Genomic DNA, 18011 nt, shown 5'->3' with positions numbered 1-18011 from the left:
TGAAGTGATGTGTTTCAGTGGGAAGAATGAAGAGAGGCAATATAAAGGATACAATTCAAATGGGGGTACAGGAGCAGAGGGACTGGTGGGGGGGAGGGGGGTGTGTTATATGTACACAAATTGTTGAAGGTGGCAGGACAGATTGAGAAAGTGGTTAACAAGGCATACAGGTTTCTGGCTTTATACATAGAGGAAGAGAGTTTAAAAACAAGGGAGTTATGATGAAAATCTATAAAACACTGGTTCGGCCTCAACTACAGTATTGTGTCCAATGCAGGGCACCACGCTTTAGAAAGCATGTGAAGACATTAGAAATGGTGCAAAAAAGATTTAAGAGGATGCTTCTGGGTATGAGGGATTTCAGTTAGGTAGATAAATTGACAAAGCTGGTTTTCTTCAGAGAGGTTGAGAGGAGATTTGGTAAAGGTGTTCAAAATCATTAAATGTCTGGCCAGATTAGATCAGGAGAAACTGTTCCCATTGGCAGAAAGGGTTAGAACCAGAGGACATTGATTTAAGGCACTTAAGAACCAGAGATGAGTGGTTAGGATCTGTAAAGTGCTACCTGAGAGTGTGGTGGAGGCAGATTCAATTTTGGATTTCAAAAAGAAAATTGGATAAGTATCTGGAGAAAAAAGCCACACAGCTACAGGGAAAAGAAAGTGTGAGACTAGCTGAGGAGTTCTAACAGAGAGCTGGCACGGACATGACAGATTGAATGGTCTCCTTCTATGCTGCAATCATTCTATGATTCTATTTGATTCAGTCCACTGGTAACCAAAACTAGGCTTAAATGGTAGAGGTGGAAACTGAAGTTGACTGCAATTTTCACCTGACAAATTTGAGTCAAGTTTCTTTCTCTGGAAATTTTACCTGGAACGTGTGAACTCCAGAAGACAAATGTTATGCACTGAAAATCTGAAAAAGCCAGTGGTTCATACAGCAAGCTTTAGTAAAACAGCTGGATTCTATGAATTTAGATAAAATGATGCAAGCACAAAATACACAAATGTAGCCCATTTTATTGGTAACGCAATGCATTTTTAACATATGTAGAAAATACTTCAATCAGAAGACAAGCTACTTTGGAAACCAAAGACAATATAACAGTGAATTACAAGATAAAACAGTTTCATCACAATGGACCCCTTTTTCCCAGTTTAAAGTTAGTATTATGAACTTTTTTTTAAATAACTATAATCTCTTTATCATTTGTTAAATTTATTATTTTACAATAACCTCTACAGTTTAACTGCCAGACTACCATAGAAAAATCAATAATTTCTATGAGCTGCCTACACATTACATGTGATAATCACATAGCTATATCAAAAAGTAAGAAACCGCAGTTCATACAAGAACTAGAGTAGCAAATAACATTATACAAACCAGTCAAATAACCTATTATAGCAATATCAATGATACAAGCCAAGTATGCTACTAACAATTGTTGCATTCGCTACAATCATACTATTAAAAAAACACTAAAATTCACCCACATATGATTAGCATTAGTAAATGCAGACACATACAGCAAAATAATGAGAACATGCTCCAGCCAACAGTAAATAATGACACACCCATATGTAATCATATATAAGTCAACCCTATAAATATATACTGTTTATATAGATTTTAAAGAGACAGTGCTTTTGCAGCCCTACACAGGTTATGTGAAACAAAAAAATCCTGGAAAATTTTGTTTGAATCAGTGCAGCAACCTTCAATTCCTCGAAATGCTCAGTTGAGCTTAAATCAAAGTTGTTATAATGATTTTTAAAAATAAAGAAAAATCAATGTTTGGCTGCATAATTAGCTCGAAATTATCCATGATTAGTCGCATTCTAAATTCCAATCCCTCCATCCTCCCCTCCAAAAATAGCAAACAAGCTGTATTTATATTCAAAGGTGGCTGTGACTAGATTTGTTAGGTGTCGCTTAGATCCCAAGTCAATTGTTTTAGATACAACCAGTGTGGACCTTGGACTATCTCTTTAAATGTACATTTTAGATACTAAATGACTTACACAGGATACAGATGGTTTCCTTACAAAACATTGACAAAAAATTTGTTACAAAGTAGTACATAAAGGTGCGAGGACACTGGCAAGTTTACCTACAGGTCTGTTTGACCTGTTTCTAAAGTCAAAACCAGTGTTGTTCCTTGGGCAAATGTGTTTATAAATAAAACTAAACTTCCAAAATTTTGCATTTTGCTCCTTCCCACAAGAAAATCCCACAGAAATTTACTATCCCAAAAGCAGGTTTGGCGACAAGAATCCAGAACTGGGCAGAAATCTAACATGGTGAGAGTCTCCAATGGCAGCATTTGATAATAATGAGAGACAGTAGAAACTCAACCCGTCATTAGTACTTTCCTTGCTGCTAATTGGGGCCACTCCATGGAAATGGAGCACCCCAGTTTGTGGCCAGGATAAAAGACAATGTGCATCTCATTCTGTAGCAAGCGTATTTCCCAACGGCAGGATATGGAACAGTATTTGACAGCAAAGATTACATAGTGCTCATCTGTAGTTTTTAAGACTTACTTTTCTTTAATTTCACGTGTATGACTTAGTTTTTTTAAAAAATGTTCCATTTCACGAGGTCAAACTTATCAAAATGCACTTCACTGCACCAATAAGATACAGGTATAATACAGCAGGATTATGAAATGCCACATCATGACAGCACTTTGCACAGTCTTGGTAGATGTAAAAGTGGATCATTTGGCTCAGTAGAAATCCAATACAAAGTTACAGGGTGTCAATATATCCTCTCTCTGAATTCTAGATGCTGCACCATCCAGAGAGGACAGGGCAGGGGAAGAAGGGATACAGGAGATTATAGATTTGAGAGATTGGTCAAAATTAATCTGACAAAGCAGTAAAACTTAGCCTCTGCAAAATATTTTTAAAGAATTACCAGACTTTTGAGCACCACTTTACCTTCCCATGAATAAGTGAATCACATTTACCTACTCAATGCACTAAAACTTTGCTGTGCAGATTTTGCTGGCCTTTGGAGCTCTCTCCACCCCACTTAAGATGTGTGCCCACATACTAAAACCAAATATAAAACAGGATTCACATAAATATTGTGCTCGGATCAGAGAGAACAATATTCTTTTTTTAAAAATCTAATTAGTCTATCCTCATACCTCGGTTTGCATTATACAAACCCGGCTTGTGGGACTCGGCTAGAAAGCACGTCTCAATATTCTTGATATCTGAAAGGTCCAGAAGGTGGAGCACTCTAAAAATGCTATACAAATAGTTAACCTGGTTACAGAAGCATTGGTGGAATGTTTGTTTCATGTTAGAATTTAAAAAAAATCTGAACCAGCAGGCTAGTATATTTCTGCAAACCCTCACATTTCTACCAGTTTATCATTTTATAATGCTGGTATTACATGTGACAAATTCTAATGTAGAACTGTGCTCTCCAAACGTACACAAAGGACTAAAGCCTTTCCTACAGAAACACCCACAAAACACCACCATCTCCCGTTCAACCTTGAAACAAGATAGGTTTTGCAACACCAGAGGTATTCGACATAGGCATTTTCTAAAAACCATTTCTCTGGGAGATTGCCAGGCATACATCAACTCCTTGCAACCTTATGAAGTCAGGGCATGAAATAAGACAGTAAGAAAGAAAGCAAAAAAAAAAAAATGGCTTTCATAAACACTTTCAACAGCAAATAAGGGAAGTAGTGTATGTAGTACTTTCCTTTCAAATACAGAGTGGAGCACTGAGCAGCTATTTGCAAACAAGAACGTTAGCTTGTTGGAATGAATAGCAGATTTTTTTTTTTAAGTTGTACATTAAGATTAGCAAATACTTGCATATCTGTTAAGCAATACCACTTATTCCATGCCCTGTAAATGAGGCAGAATAAATAGGCTTTTCTTTGGTGTGATGAATATGTGCTTTACAGGCAGTTTGCCTGTGTGAAGCCAAAATCTGGGTAGTCACCTTTCAAAGGGTTTACTCAGAACAGCATCCCACTGCCACAAAGAATGTTAGCATCCATAAACTAGTAAAAAAAGTTTTAAAAAATTACACATCTAGAAGAACCACAACCACCTAAAGCTAATTGCACATAATTTTCCTCGTCCAAAAATTTATTATACAAACCAAAATACTGCACTACACTCACATAAGTACGATATGCTCAGTCATACCATTGACTTAATCAGTTAAAAATCAAAAGGAACTGAAGTTCAGAAGACAGTACATGGATACATGCATTTTCACATTCTAAGTAGCTTGCTGCATTAAAAGGAGCATAGTTATATGTGCCAAATGAAAAGAAAAATTAAAAACTTCAAAAGAGAAACAAGAATACTGTTTCAAATTCCATCTCCCTTTCTTAAACTAAAACAAACTTCAATTAAAATACTCAACTGATTTATTTTATAAAAACACCAACTTAAATGATTTAAAATCTGTTTCAACAGCACAATACCCTTTCCTGTGCTACCCTTCCATCACTTTGTTTTGTACTCCCAAGAGGCCTTCCATGCACACACAAGTCCAAATGATCTAACTGTAACAAGTTGGGATTTTCTAAAGCACAGTGTAAAAGTTTTAATTTAACGTACTATGTAAAAATCTGTTAAGGCACTAACTAGGGGAAAGAACTCATCAAATAAACCCCCACAACATTCACACCTGTGCAAAAACTGAGTCAAAGAATTACTCCCATCCAGAACACACAGATGATGCCTGTTCTGCAACCACTTCTTTTCAAACACAATTACTTTTTCATCAGTGCTACAACATTTAATAAAGTTCCAAAATGTATCTAAAGACATTGCATGTACATTCCAACATGTTCCAACTTAATTTCTCTTAAAATGACAGGTACGTAAAAAAAATTCTTCTGGGTGATCACGGAACTAAATCTTGAGTCACTAGAAATACAGAATTCAAGTATCATAATTTACATTTTCCATCAAAGACTGCTGTAGCTAGTTCTGTTGGAAGTTAGAAGAATCACATGTCTGGTTTCTGCAGCTCTGATGCTAAAGCTGTATTAGTTGCTGGAATTAATCTAACTAGACCTATACATAAATAGCATATTATAGCAGTGATGTCACTGCATATTCCACAAGCACAACTGGTCAAACATTTCAATGCCACAGGCACTAGTGATTGAAAGTCCTTACAGTGAGCTGATGAGTAACACACCTTCAATCCTGCATGACACACTAAGGGAGTTAATATATTGGGCAGGAGAGAGGTCAAAATGGTTCTGGAACATGATGTGGGATGTGATGATACAAATTTAGGGTGTGCGCACGCATATAGTTATTTTCAGTCACGTAAATCAGCACTGTTGATGCCAAAATGAAAGCTACGCAGCACACAAGGGTTCTAGCAGTGATGTAGATGCCAGAATACACCACTTCAATACATGTATTCAGAGTAATGGCACAGTGTGTGCTGTACAATTAAAATACACACCTGTTCTCCGCAGGATTAAAGCATGAGTGATTTGGAATAGTTCTCAATTTTTCATAATACAGCAGCGGCCATTTCTTTCACCCTATTTTCCAACTACAAGATATGCTTCCTGAATTAATTTTAAATGAGCTGTACATCCTAAGTAAGTCATTGAGAGCTCAACAGCTCTTGATTAACAATGATGATGATACGGGCAAGTGAAGTTTACAGAAGCAACTGGTTAAAATATGCTCACTGAAATGGTGATTAAATGGCTCTTAAGCCTGCAGCTTTACATAAAGCTCACTAATCCTGTATGGACGGCAGCTCCATCACTCCATCAGCATATCACAGCTGACTGAAATGTTCAAAGGAATAATTTCTTACAAGAGCAGGTCGATCCAGTTTTCATACTTAATTACATATTGTACTGCTCAGAAACCAATACTTTATGAAATCCCGATTAATACAAAATTAATGTTCCGACAATACTCTAAAAATGTTCATTCCAAACTATTTTATACATCATTCAAAAAATGTCATTTTTCCTTACTTTTGAAGCCCTTTTACAAATGCTCCAAAATACATTAAAACAGTGATATGCTTAAAAATGTCCATTGATGTGTTATGCAAGTCAGGATTAGTTTAGGCTTCAACATTCCAATCAAACCAAACAGGGCATCCACTACTTCCCATTTTATTATGTAATAGGCCTAGAAAAAATGCATTATTTGAACTTCCTATTAATAGTATTAACACTTTCAGCAGCATAAACCCATTTCAAGTAGCAGATTCATCAGTGTGTTCAGGCAAAGAGCTGGCAAAAGTAAAGCAACAGTACATTTAAAAACAAACAGCAATTCTGTTGGTTCTGAAAATTCTCAAATCATTGTAAAATATATTTAAAATGTGGTCTATTTCCAATATCCTTTTTTTAAAAAAAAAGGGTTAAAAACCAAGTCTCCTCACTGCTGGATGTTCTGCAGACATGTGACCCAGTTCAGAAGCAAAACATGACACCACAGAAGAGTCCTGTCTAATGGAACGAAGCGCACTCCTCCTTCATACAAAACTGGATTAGTCTAGATCTCATACAGTAGCACAGCACATTTGCAAATAAGAGAGCTACAGATAAGAATACTGATTTATTTTAGTGGGACTGAGTGGGTAGCCAGCATAAAGAGTAGGCGCCCTGGAAGCATTAATGTATGACTGGGTGGCAAACGGATGCTGGTACTGGCTGGGAGCAACACTGGCAGATGGCAGAAGGCTAGGGCCCATGCTGACTGGGACCTGTTGGAGGAGACTGGTTGGATGAGCTGCGTATGTGGCTTGTTGCATGGCATGTCTGGAGGAGCTTTGTTGGTTCAGAAGATGGGCCATGGAACTGGAAGTTGCCAAGGCAGCAGCAGTTGGTGTGTAGGCATACATGTGGGGTTGTCCTGAAAGGTGCGTAGGGGCTGACACTGCTGTCAGGTGGGGATGAACACCCGGATGAGTGGGACTGTTATGCTGGAAAGAGTAGGGAGGCTGAGCAAGGGTTGGTGTCACATATGCCTGTTGCCTGCGGGGAGCAGGATTTACACTTCGCTCTTGAGAAACAGATTGTTGGACCTAAAAGGGAAAAGAAAAGAAATTGATTATAACCTTTAAAGCTAAAATTTTCCTTTTAAACATGTTACAACTCCATTACCTAAAGTGGCCTTCTGAAAAAGTAGCAGACATCCTAGGTGCCTTTGGAATATCGTGACAATTTTTTCAAATTCTGGGTAGTGTCAACAACCAACTAACTTGAAAATAGAGTAACACAGATCATTTGGTACTGAAGTTCTGACAATATTTTCGCAGGCTTTATAGCTAGTTCTGTTGGAAGTTAGAAGAGTCACATGTCTGGTTTCTGCAGCTCTGATGCCAAAGCTGACCATTTTGTAGTCATGCATTTTAATGGGTGGAAAATTGCAGGCTAGGGAGCTGCAGAAAAGTCACAGCTAGTGTTTCCAAATCCTACAATCAATCAGTGGATTTTCTAGCATCTAAAGCATCATTATGCCAGATTTTTTTTCTGCAATAGAACTGATTCCAAGAATCTCTCTGAACTATTGGGTACTTCTGGTCAGCAAGTCAGCCAACTAGTAATAGGGCTATACTAATGTATTTACAGAGTCAGACTGATTACAGTACAGAAGGATATTATTCAGCCCATCAGGTCCATGACAATTCTCCGCAAAGCAGTTCAAACAGTTCCATTCCCTGCTTCATTCCCATAGCCCTGCAAATTTACTTCCCTCAAGTGCTCATCTAATTTCTTTTTGAAATCATTAATCATGTCCGCTTCGACCGCCCTTGCAGACAGGTCATTACCACTTGCTGCATTAAAAAAAGGTTCTTCCTCACATTTCCCCTGCATCTCTTGTGCAAAACCTTAAATCTATGTCCCCTAATCCTTGTACCATGAGCTAATGGGAACAGCTTTTCTTCGTCTATCTTATCTAAACCAGTCATAAATCTTGCACACATCAATCAAATCTTCTCTCCTCAAATCTCCTCCCCTCAAACCTCCTTTGCTTCAACAACACCAGCTTCTCGATACTAACCTTGTAGCTAAAATCCCTCACCCATGGTGAATCTCCTCTACCCTCTCAGGACCTTCGCAACCTTACTAAAGTGTGGCATCCAGAAACTGACATAATACTCTAGTTATGGCCTAAACAGAGCTTTATGAAGGTTTAGCATAACTTTCCTGCTTTTGTACTTAATACCTCTATTTATGCAGCCCAAAATCCCTTGTGATTTGCCAATTACATTCTCAAGATGCACAGAGAACCAGCCCAAATGGACTGAAAGAATTTAGTTCAATTTATAATATCTAATGTAACTCTAGAGAAGGTAACATACATTCCACTGCATTTTTAAAATTGAGTGTACAATTATCTTTCCGAACTACAAATGACTCCCAGTCCTATATAACAACATAGTAGATTTTACAGCTAAGGGGGCATCAAGAGTCACCAGTTAGATGAAGGTTCAGTATCACTATGAATTGGTAATAAATGTGGCCTTGTCACATGTCTAAGAGACATAAGTCACCTTCACTAGACTTTACCATTTCACAATTATGTGCCACACAGAAATGGCCACTCAGCTCAATAAGTGCTGATGTTCTACATGAGCCTCCTACAACCCTCCCCCATCTAACCTCAACATATCCTTCTATTCCTTTTCCCCTTGTGTACTTATCCAGCTTCTCCCTCATTGCATCTTTACCATTTGCCTCAACTACCCCTTCTTTGTATCTACCCTATCAAACCCTTTTACAATCTTAAAGACCTCCAACAGGTCATCAACATCTTATGAGGAGAGGTTGAGTCGTTTGGGCCCGAACTCATTGGAGTTTAGAAGAATGAGAGGCAATCTGATTGAAACATGAGATTCTTAGGGGGCTTGACAGGGTAGATGCTGAGAGGTTGTTTCCCCTTGTGGGAGAGTCCAGGATCAGAGGGCACAATCTAAGAGTAAGGGGGCGCCCACTTAAAACAGAGATCAGGAAGAATTTCTTCTATCAGAGGGTAGTCAATCTGTGGAATTCTTTACTTCAGAGGGCTGTAGGGGCTGAGTCGTTAAGTATATTCAAGGCTGAGATAGACAGATTTTTAACCAGTAATAGAATCAAGGGTTATGGGGGAAAAGACAGGAAAGTGGAGTTGAAGATTATCAGATCAACCATGATCTCAATGAATGGTGGAGCAGACTCTTTGGGCCGAATGGCCTACTTAGGGATAAGACCATAAGACGTGGGAGCCAAAGTCTTCTCCATTCTAGAGAAAAGAGCCCCAGTTTCAATCTTTCCTGATGGTTTTGATCTTTAGATTCCGATCTTTCCTTAGTTCTGGTATCATTGTAGAAAGCGGGGAGGTGGTGGCAGAATGTTATTGTCGCTGGACTAGCAATCCAGAGACCCAGGGTGATTCTCCGGGGACCCAGGTTCAAATCCACCATGGCAGGTGGTGAAAACTGAATTCAATAAAAATCTGGAATTAAAAGTCTAATGATGACCATGAAACCATTGCCAATCATTAAAAACCCATCTGGTTCACTAATGCCTTCAAGGGAAGGAAATCAGCCGTCCTTGCCTGGTCTTGCCTACATGCGAATCCAGGTCCACAGCAATGAGGTTGACTCTTAACTGCCCTCTGAAATGGCCTAGCAAACCACTCAGTTGTATCAATCCGCTGAAAAGTCTAAAAGGAATGGAACCACCTGGCAATGGCAGACTCAGCTCTGTCGACCCTGCGAAGTCCTCCTTACTAACATCTGGTGCCAAAATTGGGAGAGCTGTCTCTCAGACTAGTCAAGCAACAGCCTGACAGTCATACTCACGGAAACATACCTTACAGACAATGTCCCAGACACCATCATCACACCCCTGGGTATGTCGTGTCCCACTGGCAGGACAGACCCAGCAGAGGTGGCGGCACAGTGGTACACAGTCGGGAGGGAGTTCCCTTGGGAGCCCTCAACCTCGACTCCAGGCGCCATGACATCTCACGGCATCAGGTCACACATGGACAAGGAAACCTCCTGCTGATTACCACGTACTGCCCCTCTCAGCTGATGAATCAGTACTCTATGTTGAACACCACTTGGAGGAAACACTGAGGGTGGCAAGGGCACAGAATATGCTCTGGGTGGGGGACTTCAATATCCATTGCCAAGAGTGGCTCAGTAGCACCACCATCGACTGAGCTGGCTGAGTCCTAGAAGACATAGCTGCTGGACTGGGTCTGTGGCAGACAGTGAGGGAACCAACAAGAGCGAATAACATACCTGAACTTATCTTCACCAACCTGCCTGCCGCAGGCACATCTGTCCATGAGAATATTGGTAGAAATGATCACCGCACAGTCCTTGTGGAGATGAAGTTCCATCTTCACATTGAGGACACCCTCCATCCTGTTGTGTGGCACTACCACCGTGCCAAATGGGAAAGATTTTAAACAGGTCTAGAGGCTCAAGACTAAGCAACCATGAGGCACTATGGGCCATCAGCAGCAGAACTGTACTCGATCACAATCTGTAACCTCATGGCCTGGCACTCTAACATTACCAAGAGGGATCAACCTTGGTTCAATGAAGAGCATAGGAGGGTATGCCAGGAGCAAACCAGGCATTCCTAAAAATGAGGTGTCAACCTGAGGAAGTTACAAGCAGGACTACTTGCATGCCAAACAGCATAAGCAGCAAGTGATAGACAGAGCTAAGTGATTCCACAACCAATGGATCAAATGTATGCTCTGCAGTCCTGCCACATCCAGTCGTCAATGGTGGTGGACAATTAAATAACTCACTGGAGGAGGGGGCTCCACAAATATCCCCATCCACAATGATGGATGAGCCCAGCATGTCAGTGCAAAAAAGGCAAGGCTTAGGCATGCGCAACAATCTTCAGCCAGAAGTGCCAAGTGGATGACCCATCTCAGCCTCCTCCAGAGATCCCCAGCATCACAGATGCCAGTCTTCAACCAATTCGATTCACTCCTCGCAATATCAAGAAACAGCTAAAGTCACTGGATACTACAAAGACCATGGGCCCTGACAACCTTCCGGCAATAGTCGTGGAGGCTTGTGCTCCAGAACTTGCCACACCCTTAGCCAAGCTGTTCCAGTTAAGTTACACCACTGACATCTACCCAACAATGTGGAAAATTGCCCAGGTATGTCCTGTACAAAAAAAAACAGAACAAATACAACCCAGCCAGTCAGTCTACTCTCCATCAATAAAATGATGGAAAGGGTCATCAACAGAATTGCTTAGCAATAATCTGCTCACTGATGCACAGTTTGGGTTCTGCCAGGGTCACTCAGCTCCTGGCCTCATTACAGCCTTGGTTCAAACATGGGCAAAAAGCTGAGCTCCAGAGATGAGGTTAGGAGTGACTGTCCTTGACATCAAGGCAGCATTTGACCAAGTATGGCATGAAACAACCCTGGAAAAAGTGGAATCAATGGTGGAAAACTCTCCACTGGCTGGAGTCATACCAAGCACAAAGGAAGGTGGTTGTGGTTGTTGGAGATCAATCACCTCAGTTCCAGGACATCACTGCAGGAGTTTCTCAGGGTAGTGCCCTCTGCCCAACCACCTTCAGCTGCTTCATCAATGACCTTCCTTCCATCATAAGGTCAGAAGTGGGAGGTGTTCGCTGATGATTGCACAATGTTCAGCACCATTCATGGCTCCTTAGATACTGAAGCAGTCCATGTCCAAATGCAGTAAGACCTGGACAATATCCAGGCTTGGGCTGACAAGTGGCAAGTGACATTCATGCTACACAAGTGCCAGGCAATGACCATCTCCAACAAGAAAGAATCTAACCATCGCCCCATGACATTCAATGGCATTATCATTGTTGAATCTCCCACTACCAATATCCTGGGGGTTACCATTGACCAGAAAATGAACTGGACTAGCCATATAAATACTGTGGCTACAAGAGCAGGTCAGAGGCTAGGAGTCCTGCAGCGACCAACTCACCTCCTGACTCCCCAAAGCCTGTCCACCATCTACAAAGCACCAGTCAAGAGTGTGATGGAATACTCCCCACTTGCCTGGATGAGTGCTGCTCCAAAACACTCAAGAAGCTTGACCATCCTGGAAAAGCAGCCTGCTTGACTGGCAGCCCGCACACAAACATTCACTCCCTCTACCACCAACGCACAGTGGCAGCAGTGTGTACCATCTACAAGATGCATTGCAGGAACTCACCAAGGCTCCTTAGACAGCACCCTCCAAACCATGACCACTACCATCTAGAAGGACAAGGGCAGCAGATGCATGGGAACCACCACCACCTGGAAGTTCCCCTCCAGGCCACAACATCCTGACTTGGAAATGTATCCCCGTTCCTTCACTGTCACTGGTTCAGAATTCTGCAATTCTCTCCCTAATAGCACTGTGGGTGTACCTACACCCACAGACTGCAGCGGTTCAAGAAAGCAGTTCACCACCATGTTCTCAAGGGCAATTAAGGATGGGCAATAAACGCTGGCCTAGCCAGTGACACCCACATCCCATGAATGAATAAAACAAAACTTTTTACACCTCTTCCTTTCTATAATAAGAGGACTGTGGTGTTCAGTCTTCAAAAAGTGCAGTTTAATTGTTCTGAAGAAGTTATAATGGACTTGAAAGGTTAACTGTGTTTCTTTCTCCACAGATGCTGCTCCGTTTTTATTTGGTCTAACTAAGGCCAACAAGTTTGACATGACTTCTGTGTTTTTCAATTCTATCCCTCTAAGAGAACCCCAGTGCTTTGCTTGCTTTTTTAATGGCATTAACCTGTGTCGCTATTTTAAGTGATCTGCATATCTGTACCCCACAATCCCTCTGCTCCTCTCCCCCTTTCTAGACATTTATTTTCTGATGAGTATGACCTTCCTATAAAAATGTACTGCCTCATACTTAACTATATCGAAGTCCATTTTCAATTACAAGCTCATTCTGCAAGTTTATGAATGTTTTCCTTTTTTTAAGTTCTCTGTATTAACTAAACCCCCCAATTTGTTAACGATATTGATGTACAGTAGCCAGTTTCTTAGTAGGTTAAAAAATGCTACATTCAAAAATATTTAAAGCATGCTGAGGGTCCTTCTGCTCAAAAAACCAAGTTTTAGTGCCTCCATGACAGCTTGCAAACTGGTACAATTAGCAGAAAATCGCTGTGGTAATTATTCTGAATGGGCACAGGGCCAGCTTCTTGCAAGACATTCTTTTAAACTAGCACTAAAGATTGTTGAAATTGGAGTTATGCTGAATGCAATCTGCATTTAAAACTGTGATCTTTTGCACTGGTTTGAAATTCCATTTCTGACTAGAGTTTAAATTGTTTATACAAATGTTTAACAGCAGTGGTTCCAGCACTGATCCTTGTAGAAAACCACTTCCCACCATTTACCAATCTGAACAACTACTTTTAATCCCTAATCTCTGTTTACTGCTTTGTAGCCAGCTTCCTATCCATTCTGCTATTTAACTCATGATTCCACATGTTATATAACCTTAATCATGAACTGACTATCTGGTATCTCACCAAAGGCTTTTTGGAAATCCAAATATGGGCTAGAGTTTCTGCTTTATGTGCAATGGGTGATCCGAGCAAAAAGTGCGCTAGTTTTGAGATGTACTTTTTCCCCCTCAGGTTTCCACTCAAACTTATTTGCCTATCACAGAATACAACATCTACTGTGAAACAACGCAATCAGGCAGCATTTTAGAATGCAATATTTTTGAGCTTTTTAAAAAAAGTTGCTTAAAAAAATTCCATGATATATTTAAGTGCGCTAATTTGGTGCAGCTTGATTAATGAAATTGAAAATGGCTTTATCACAAATAAATAGGCTTTTTAATCAGTGTTTCACATCTGTAGTAAACCAATTTAAATCACTGAAAATTACTAAAAAATATACAGGACAATTTGTTGGTTACATTTAGGCACAATAATTGGTCAGTTTCTTGTTAAGTTTCAAAAAGAATAATATTCGAAAGCTTTTAAAATGGTGCCTATTAAGGCCCTTCACCCAAAAAAGAGCGATACATTTTTAAGTATCACCTTGAAGGCTTGCAAATGGGTGTAACTGGCAGGAAGTTACCATTGGGCCAGCTTTTAGTGGAGACATTTTTAAAGCTAGCGCAAAAGATTGCAGAAACTAGAGTTGTTCTGAATGTAATTTGCACAAGTTCCACAATCTTTTGCACTGCTTTTGCTGATTTTGGGGAAATTATGCCAAAAACACCAGCACAACCTAGCAGAAACTCCAGGCCTTTATATCCACTGCATTACCCTTAGCTAATAATAACGTCTTCAAAAGATTCAATAAGTCTTGGACAAGCATGACCTTCAGTTTCGGAATCCATACTAAGTATTCTATTACATTTTCAATTTCTAGATGCTTTTATATCACATCTTATGAGTAAGCATTGTTATTTTTCCAACTACCAATATTATGTAAATTGGTCTAGAGTCCCTTGGGCTTACTCTATCCCTTTTATTATATATAGGAATCACATTAGTTAACCACTAGTCCTCTGGGACTATTCCCTTTTCCAATTCATTTTTATACATAATAGTGTCCCAACTTCTTTTAATATGTGTTGATGCAATCCATCTGGATCAAGGGTTTTATCCTCTCAAGGCTGATTAGTGTATTATCTTTCTCCTTTCTATCTTAAATGTCTTAACTTTTTTATTCTCTTCTTTAATGTTTATACCCATCATTTCAGTTTCTCCAGTAAAGACTAGGACAAAGTAATTAATTAATTTTTCTGCCTTTTCATTGTAATTACCTGCAAGTTTATCATGTGTACTCCTTTTATCCTGGTTTTTTTCTTGCGTTATTTGAGAGCCTGTAAAATAAATTACTAATTTTTATATCCCTTGACAAGTTAATTTTTAGTCTCGCTTTGTTTCCCTAATTGCTTTTTAAGGCTTCTTTCCGATTTGCTTTGTATTTGCTTTTGTCATCTTCTTTTATGTCTATGTACTTATTGTATGTCTTTTACTTTAATTTCAATTTTGTCCTTAATTCTTTATTCACCTGTGGTGTGTCATTACTGGCTAGTTTGTTCTTGTTTTTAGTGGCATATATTTCTCCTCATCTCCATTGATCATTGTTTTAAATGTTTCCCACTGTTGTTCAATTTGTTTATCAGCAATATTCTCTCCAATCTGCACAACAACCTGAAATCTCCTGTGCAAGTCATACAAAAGTTGGCTCCTAAACGTTACTACAAATGTGCAGCCAGTCAAAAAAAATTAAAAGGCCCACACACTTAAACAAACCAGTTGCACACTCCAAGAAAAAAAAAGAGGACACGCTAGTTAACAGTATTTTTTTCTCCCCCCCACCCCAGTTTATTTACCCTAGTTCCCCTTAAAATCAGTTTTTCTCCCCCCAACATATTACTCTGTCTTACTGATGTCCTCCCCAATCTTTATTTTAGACCTTATTATGTTAAAGATTTTTTTTTGTAAAACTGCTTCTCCCTTCAAATAAAAACATGTATTGCTCTTAAAAAACTGAAAATCTTACATACCTGACTGAGGTTCAGAGGCTGCCGTTGACGGTACATGGTTGGTGTTGTTGAGCTTGAAGTCTGCCCACTCATAGGCATGCCTGTTTTAGCCTTATAAACATTCGAGAAAAAACCTAAAGGGCACAGGAAATACAAAAGTGAGCAAACAAATCAACACTGAAACAACATGCTGTGTTTCAATCCCTTTCAATAAGAGTAGCAAAAATCAGGCCAGCATGGAAGAGAAAAGGGAAACAAACTTCCAACAAGGATAATTCTACACAAACAAGCTTATCTGGATCCCAATAAACCAAATCCAAAGCACCCAACAGGTTTCCGTTCAGTAGGGATAAGTTTCTTATGGTGCGTACAGCTGTCAACTAAATGAATGCAACATCTACTTGGAAATCTTTTCCATCAAATGAACACTGCCGAATCATGCTATTGCTTTCAAAGAGGTCATTTTCAGACCTTTTCCTGTTGAAATTCAGAACCATAGAACATGTGGGAAAAACAATATTTTCTCTTGAATTGCAATTGGTACCTTTGTAATGAGGACAGGTTAAAAGGAACCTAATGGAGAGATTGAGAGGAGAGAGATTTAAAGTCTCTTAAATACAAATGTCAAGTGCTGCCATCGAATCGGTACATACAGTGGTACTCGATGTCAATGTCAGTACATTAGTACAAACAGATGCTCACACTTATCTCAGTATGCTTTGAACACTAAACAAGTGCTGGAGCTCACATTTCAAAGGTTCACATGGTAATCATTTCCAACTTAAACTAGGTAATGATTACTTCAACAGCATCAGCAGTTGAGGCCACATTTTTAAGGGGAGGGAGACAAAAAAAGTCGGGGGGGGGGGGGGGGGGTCAAAAGAAAGGAATCCCAATTTGCATGTTTTAAATATTAAACAGGTATAATGGAAACATGATGTCCCTTGTGCCTGTTGATTTGAGGAATTTCATAAGACAAAACCAGTTATACATTTAAGGACTCAAATTTTAATTGATGTTGAATAAGTTCTGAAGCAAAGATAAAATGACCTAAGGTTACTACAACTTTGCTTTGTTGGAAGCACTTTGGCATACAATTAAATTCCTACCTGACAAACTGTTGCTTTCTCCCAAACTGTCACTGACTTGGGCCTTCAAAGGCTGGACGATGATGGTGCGAGACCCAGAACTATGACAGGCATCCAATGTTTTTTTAGAGACTTCCTGTGTACTGCTGATAACTTGTGTTGCTCGAGGACGTTCACATGGATAGGGGCTGTTACTGTTTGAGGAGTCAGATTCTAAAGAATCGTGGACAGTGACATAACTGATGACATTTGATCTTTGTTTCATACCAGAGCTAAGGAGAAAAAAGGGAAAAAAAATGTTTGCATTGAGGCAGTCAGGCCATCCCGATACTTCCGAAACTCAATCGCTAGAAATAAATGTTGGAATAGCAACACTTAATATATCTCCATTGTTTTGACCACCACTTTCCCCCTTTTCTGCTCTTGATCAATACCCCTTATTTTGCCATCCTCCTACTAATTACTTTGATAAGTCCTTCTACACAACGAGTTCTATAGAAATGCATGGTGGCATTGTTGATTAGTTTGGTCTCAATTTCAAAACTTTGATCTGTGCCGAATTATCCAAGACAACCAAGATTCTTCTTGATCACTGACTATTGCTGGGAAGTGTGTGTGTGGAAGTCAGACAAGGGCAACGTTGAACTCAACTATGATGCCTCTTTTCCCAAGATCAAGAGCTAGCCGACACTATGGGTGGAATTTTCCACTCCAGTTGACGGTGGATGTGTTTGGCAGTGTGAGCAGGTAATATGGCAAGGAAGGCCAAAGATCAGTTTTACGCTGTTGTTAAATCAGTTTGCGATTGTCCAATTCACCCGTTAACAGCAGGCCATATTTCCCGCCACCGCAATGCTGGGACTCTAATTTCAATACTTTAGTACCTCATCCCCCCCAACGCTGGATCATCCAGGCACGAAGCGGTGTGCACTTGGCCAGCGGCACTTTGCTCGAGACTTCGAGATTTGTTTGCCTGCCTTGCTTCGGACAGCACTCACGGTCATCAGTGTCAGGCTTCGCAGGCAGCACCACACCACTTTTAGGGAGGCTCATGGGCAGATCTCTACCTACCATACCAGCAATAAGGCAAGGGTGGCTTTTCAATGGCTGCAGGACTAGGGCTTGCTTGGGGTGGGGGTGGGGCGACGACCTCAGGCAGGCGAAGAGGCTGCAGTGTCAAGGGCTGCACTGGAGAAAGGGGGGGCTTTTCCCAAGGTGTGTGTGGGGGCACATTGCAAGTGGCCTCAAAATGGTAAGGCAGTCTCCAGAGGAGTTGAGGCCAGATGGTGATGTGAGGGTGTGTGTGAGACAGTGAGTGGTGATGTCCCTTGAGCTGGATGTGTGTGAGATGCCAGTGAATATGTGATGACCTTGTGAGTGAGAGTTTAGAGTGATGAGACGGTTGC

General features: G+C 40.3%; 1 protein-coding gene across 6 annotated transcripts in view; it reads right to left on the bottom strand.

Annotated features, from left to right (window-relative positions):
- The window catches only part of LOC144683597 (homeodomain-interacting protein kinase 1-like), a 116531-nt gene that overhangs the window by 5786 nt on the left and 92734 nt on the right, over positions 1-18011 (bottom strand). For 5 of the 6 annotated variants that reach the window (XM_078546776.1, XM_078546778.1, XM_078546779.1 and 2 more), the window contains 3 exons: positions 16627-16877; positions 15539-15651; positions 1003-7065 (listed from right to left, as the gene is read on the bottom strand). In XM_078546776.1, coding sequence (XP_078402902.1) covers positions 6577-7065; positions 15539-15651; positions 16627-16877 — 853 coding nt within the window. In that variant the 3' untranslated portion in view covers positions 1003-6576. Of the gene's footprint in view, positions 1-1002; positions 7066-15538; positions 15652-16626; positions 16878-18011 lie in introns of those variants that run through there. The other variant, XM_078546781.1, reaches the window with a different exon arrangement.

Source organism: Cetorhinus maximus, chromosome 8, assembly GCF_964194155.1.
Source record: "Cetorhinus maximus chromosome 8, sCetMax3.hap1.1, whole genome shotgun sequence".
Classification (NCBI taxonomy): Eukaryota; Metazoa; Chordata; class Chondrichthyes; order Lamniformes; family Cetorhinidae; genus Cetorhinus; species Cetorhinus maximus.
This window is presented reverse-complemented; position numbering and strand designations above follow the sequence as displayed.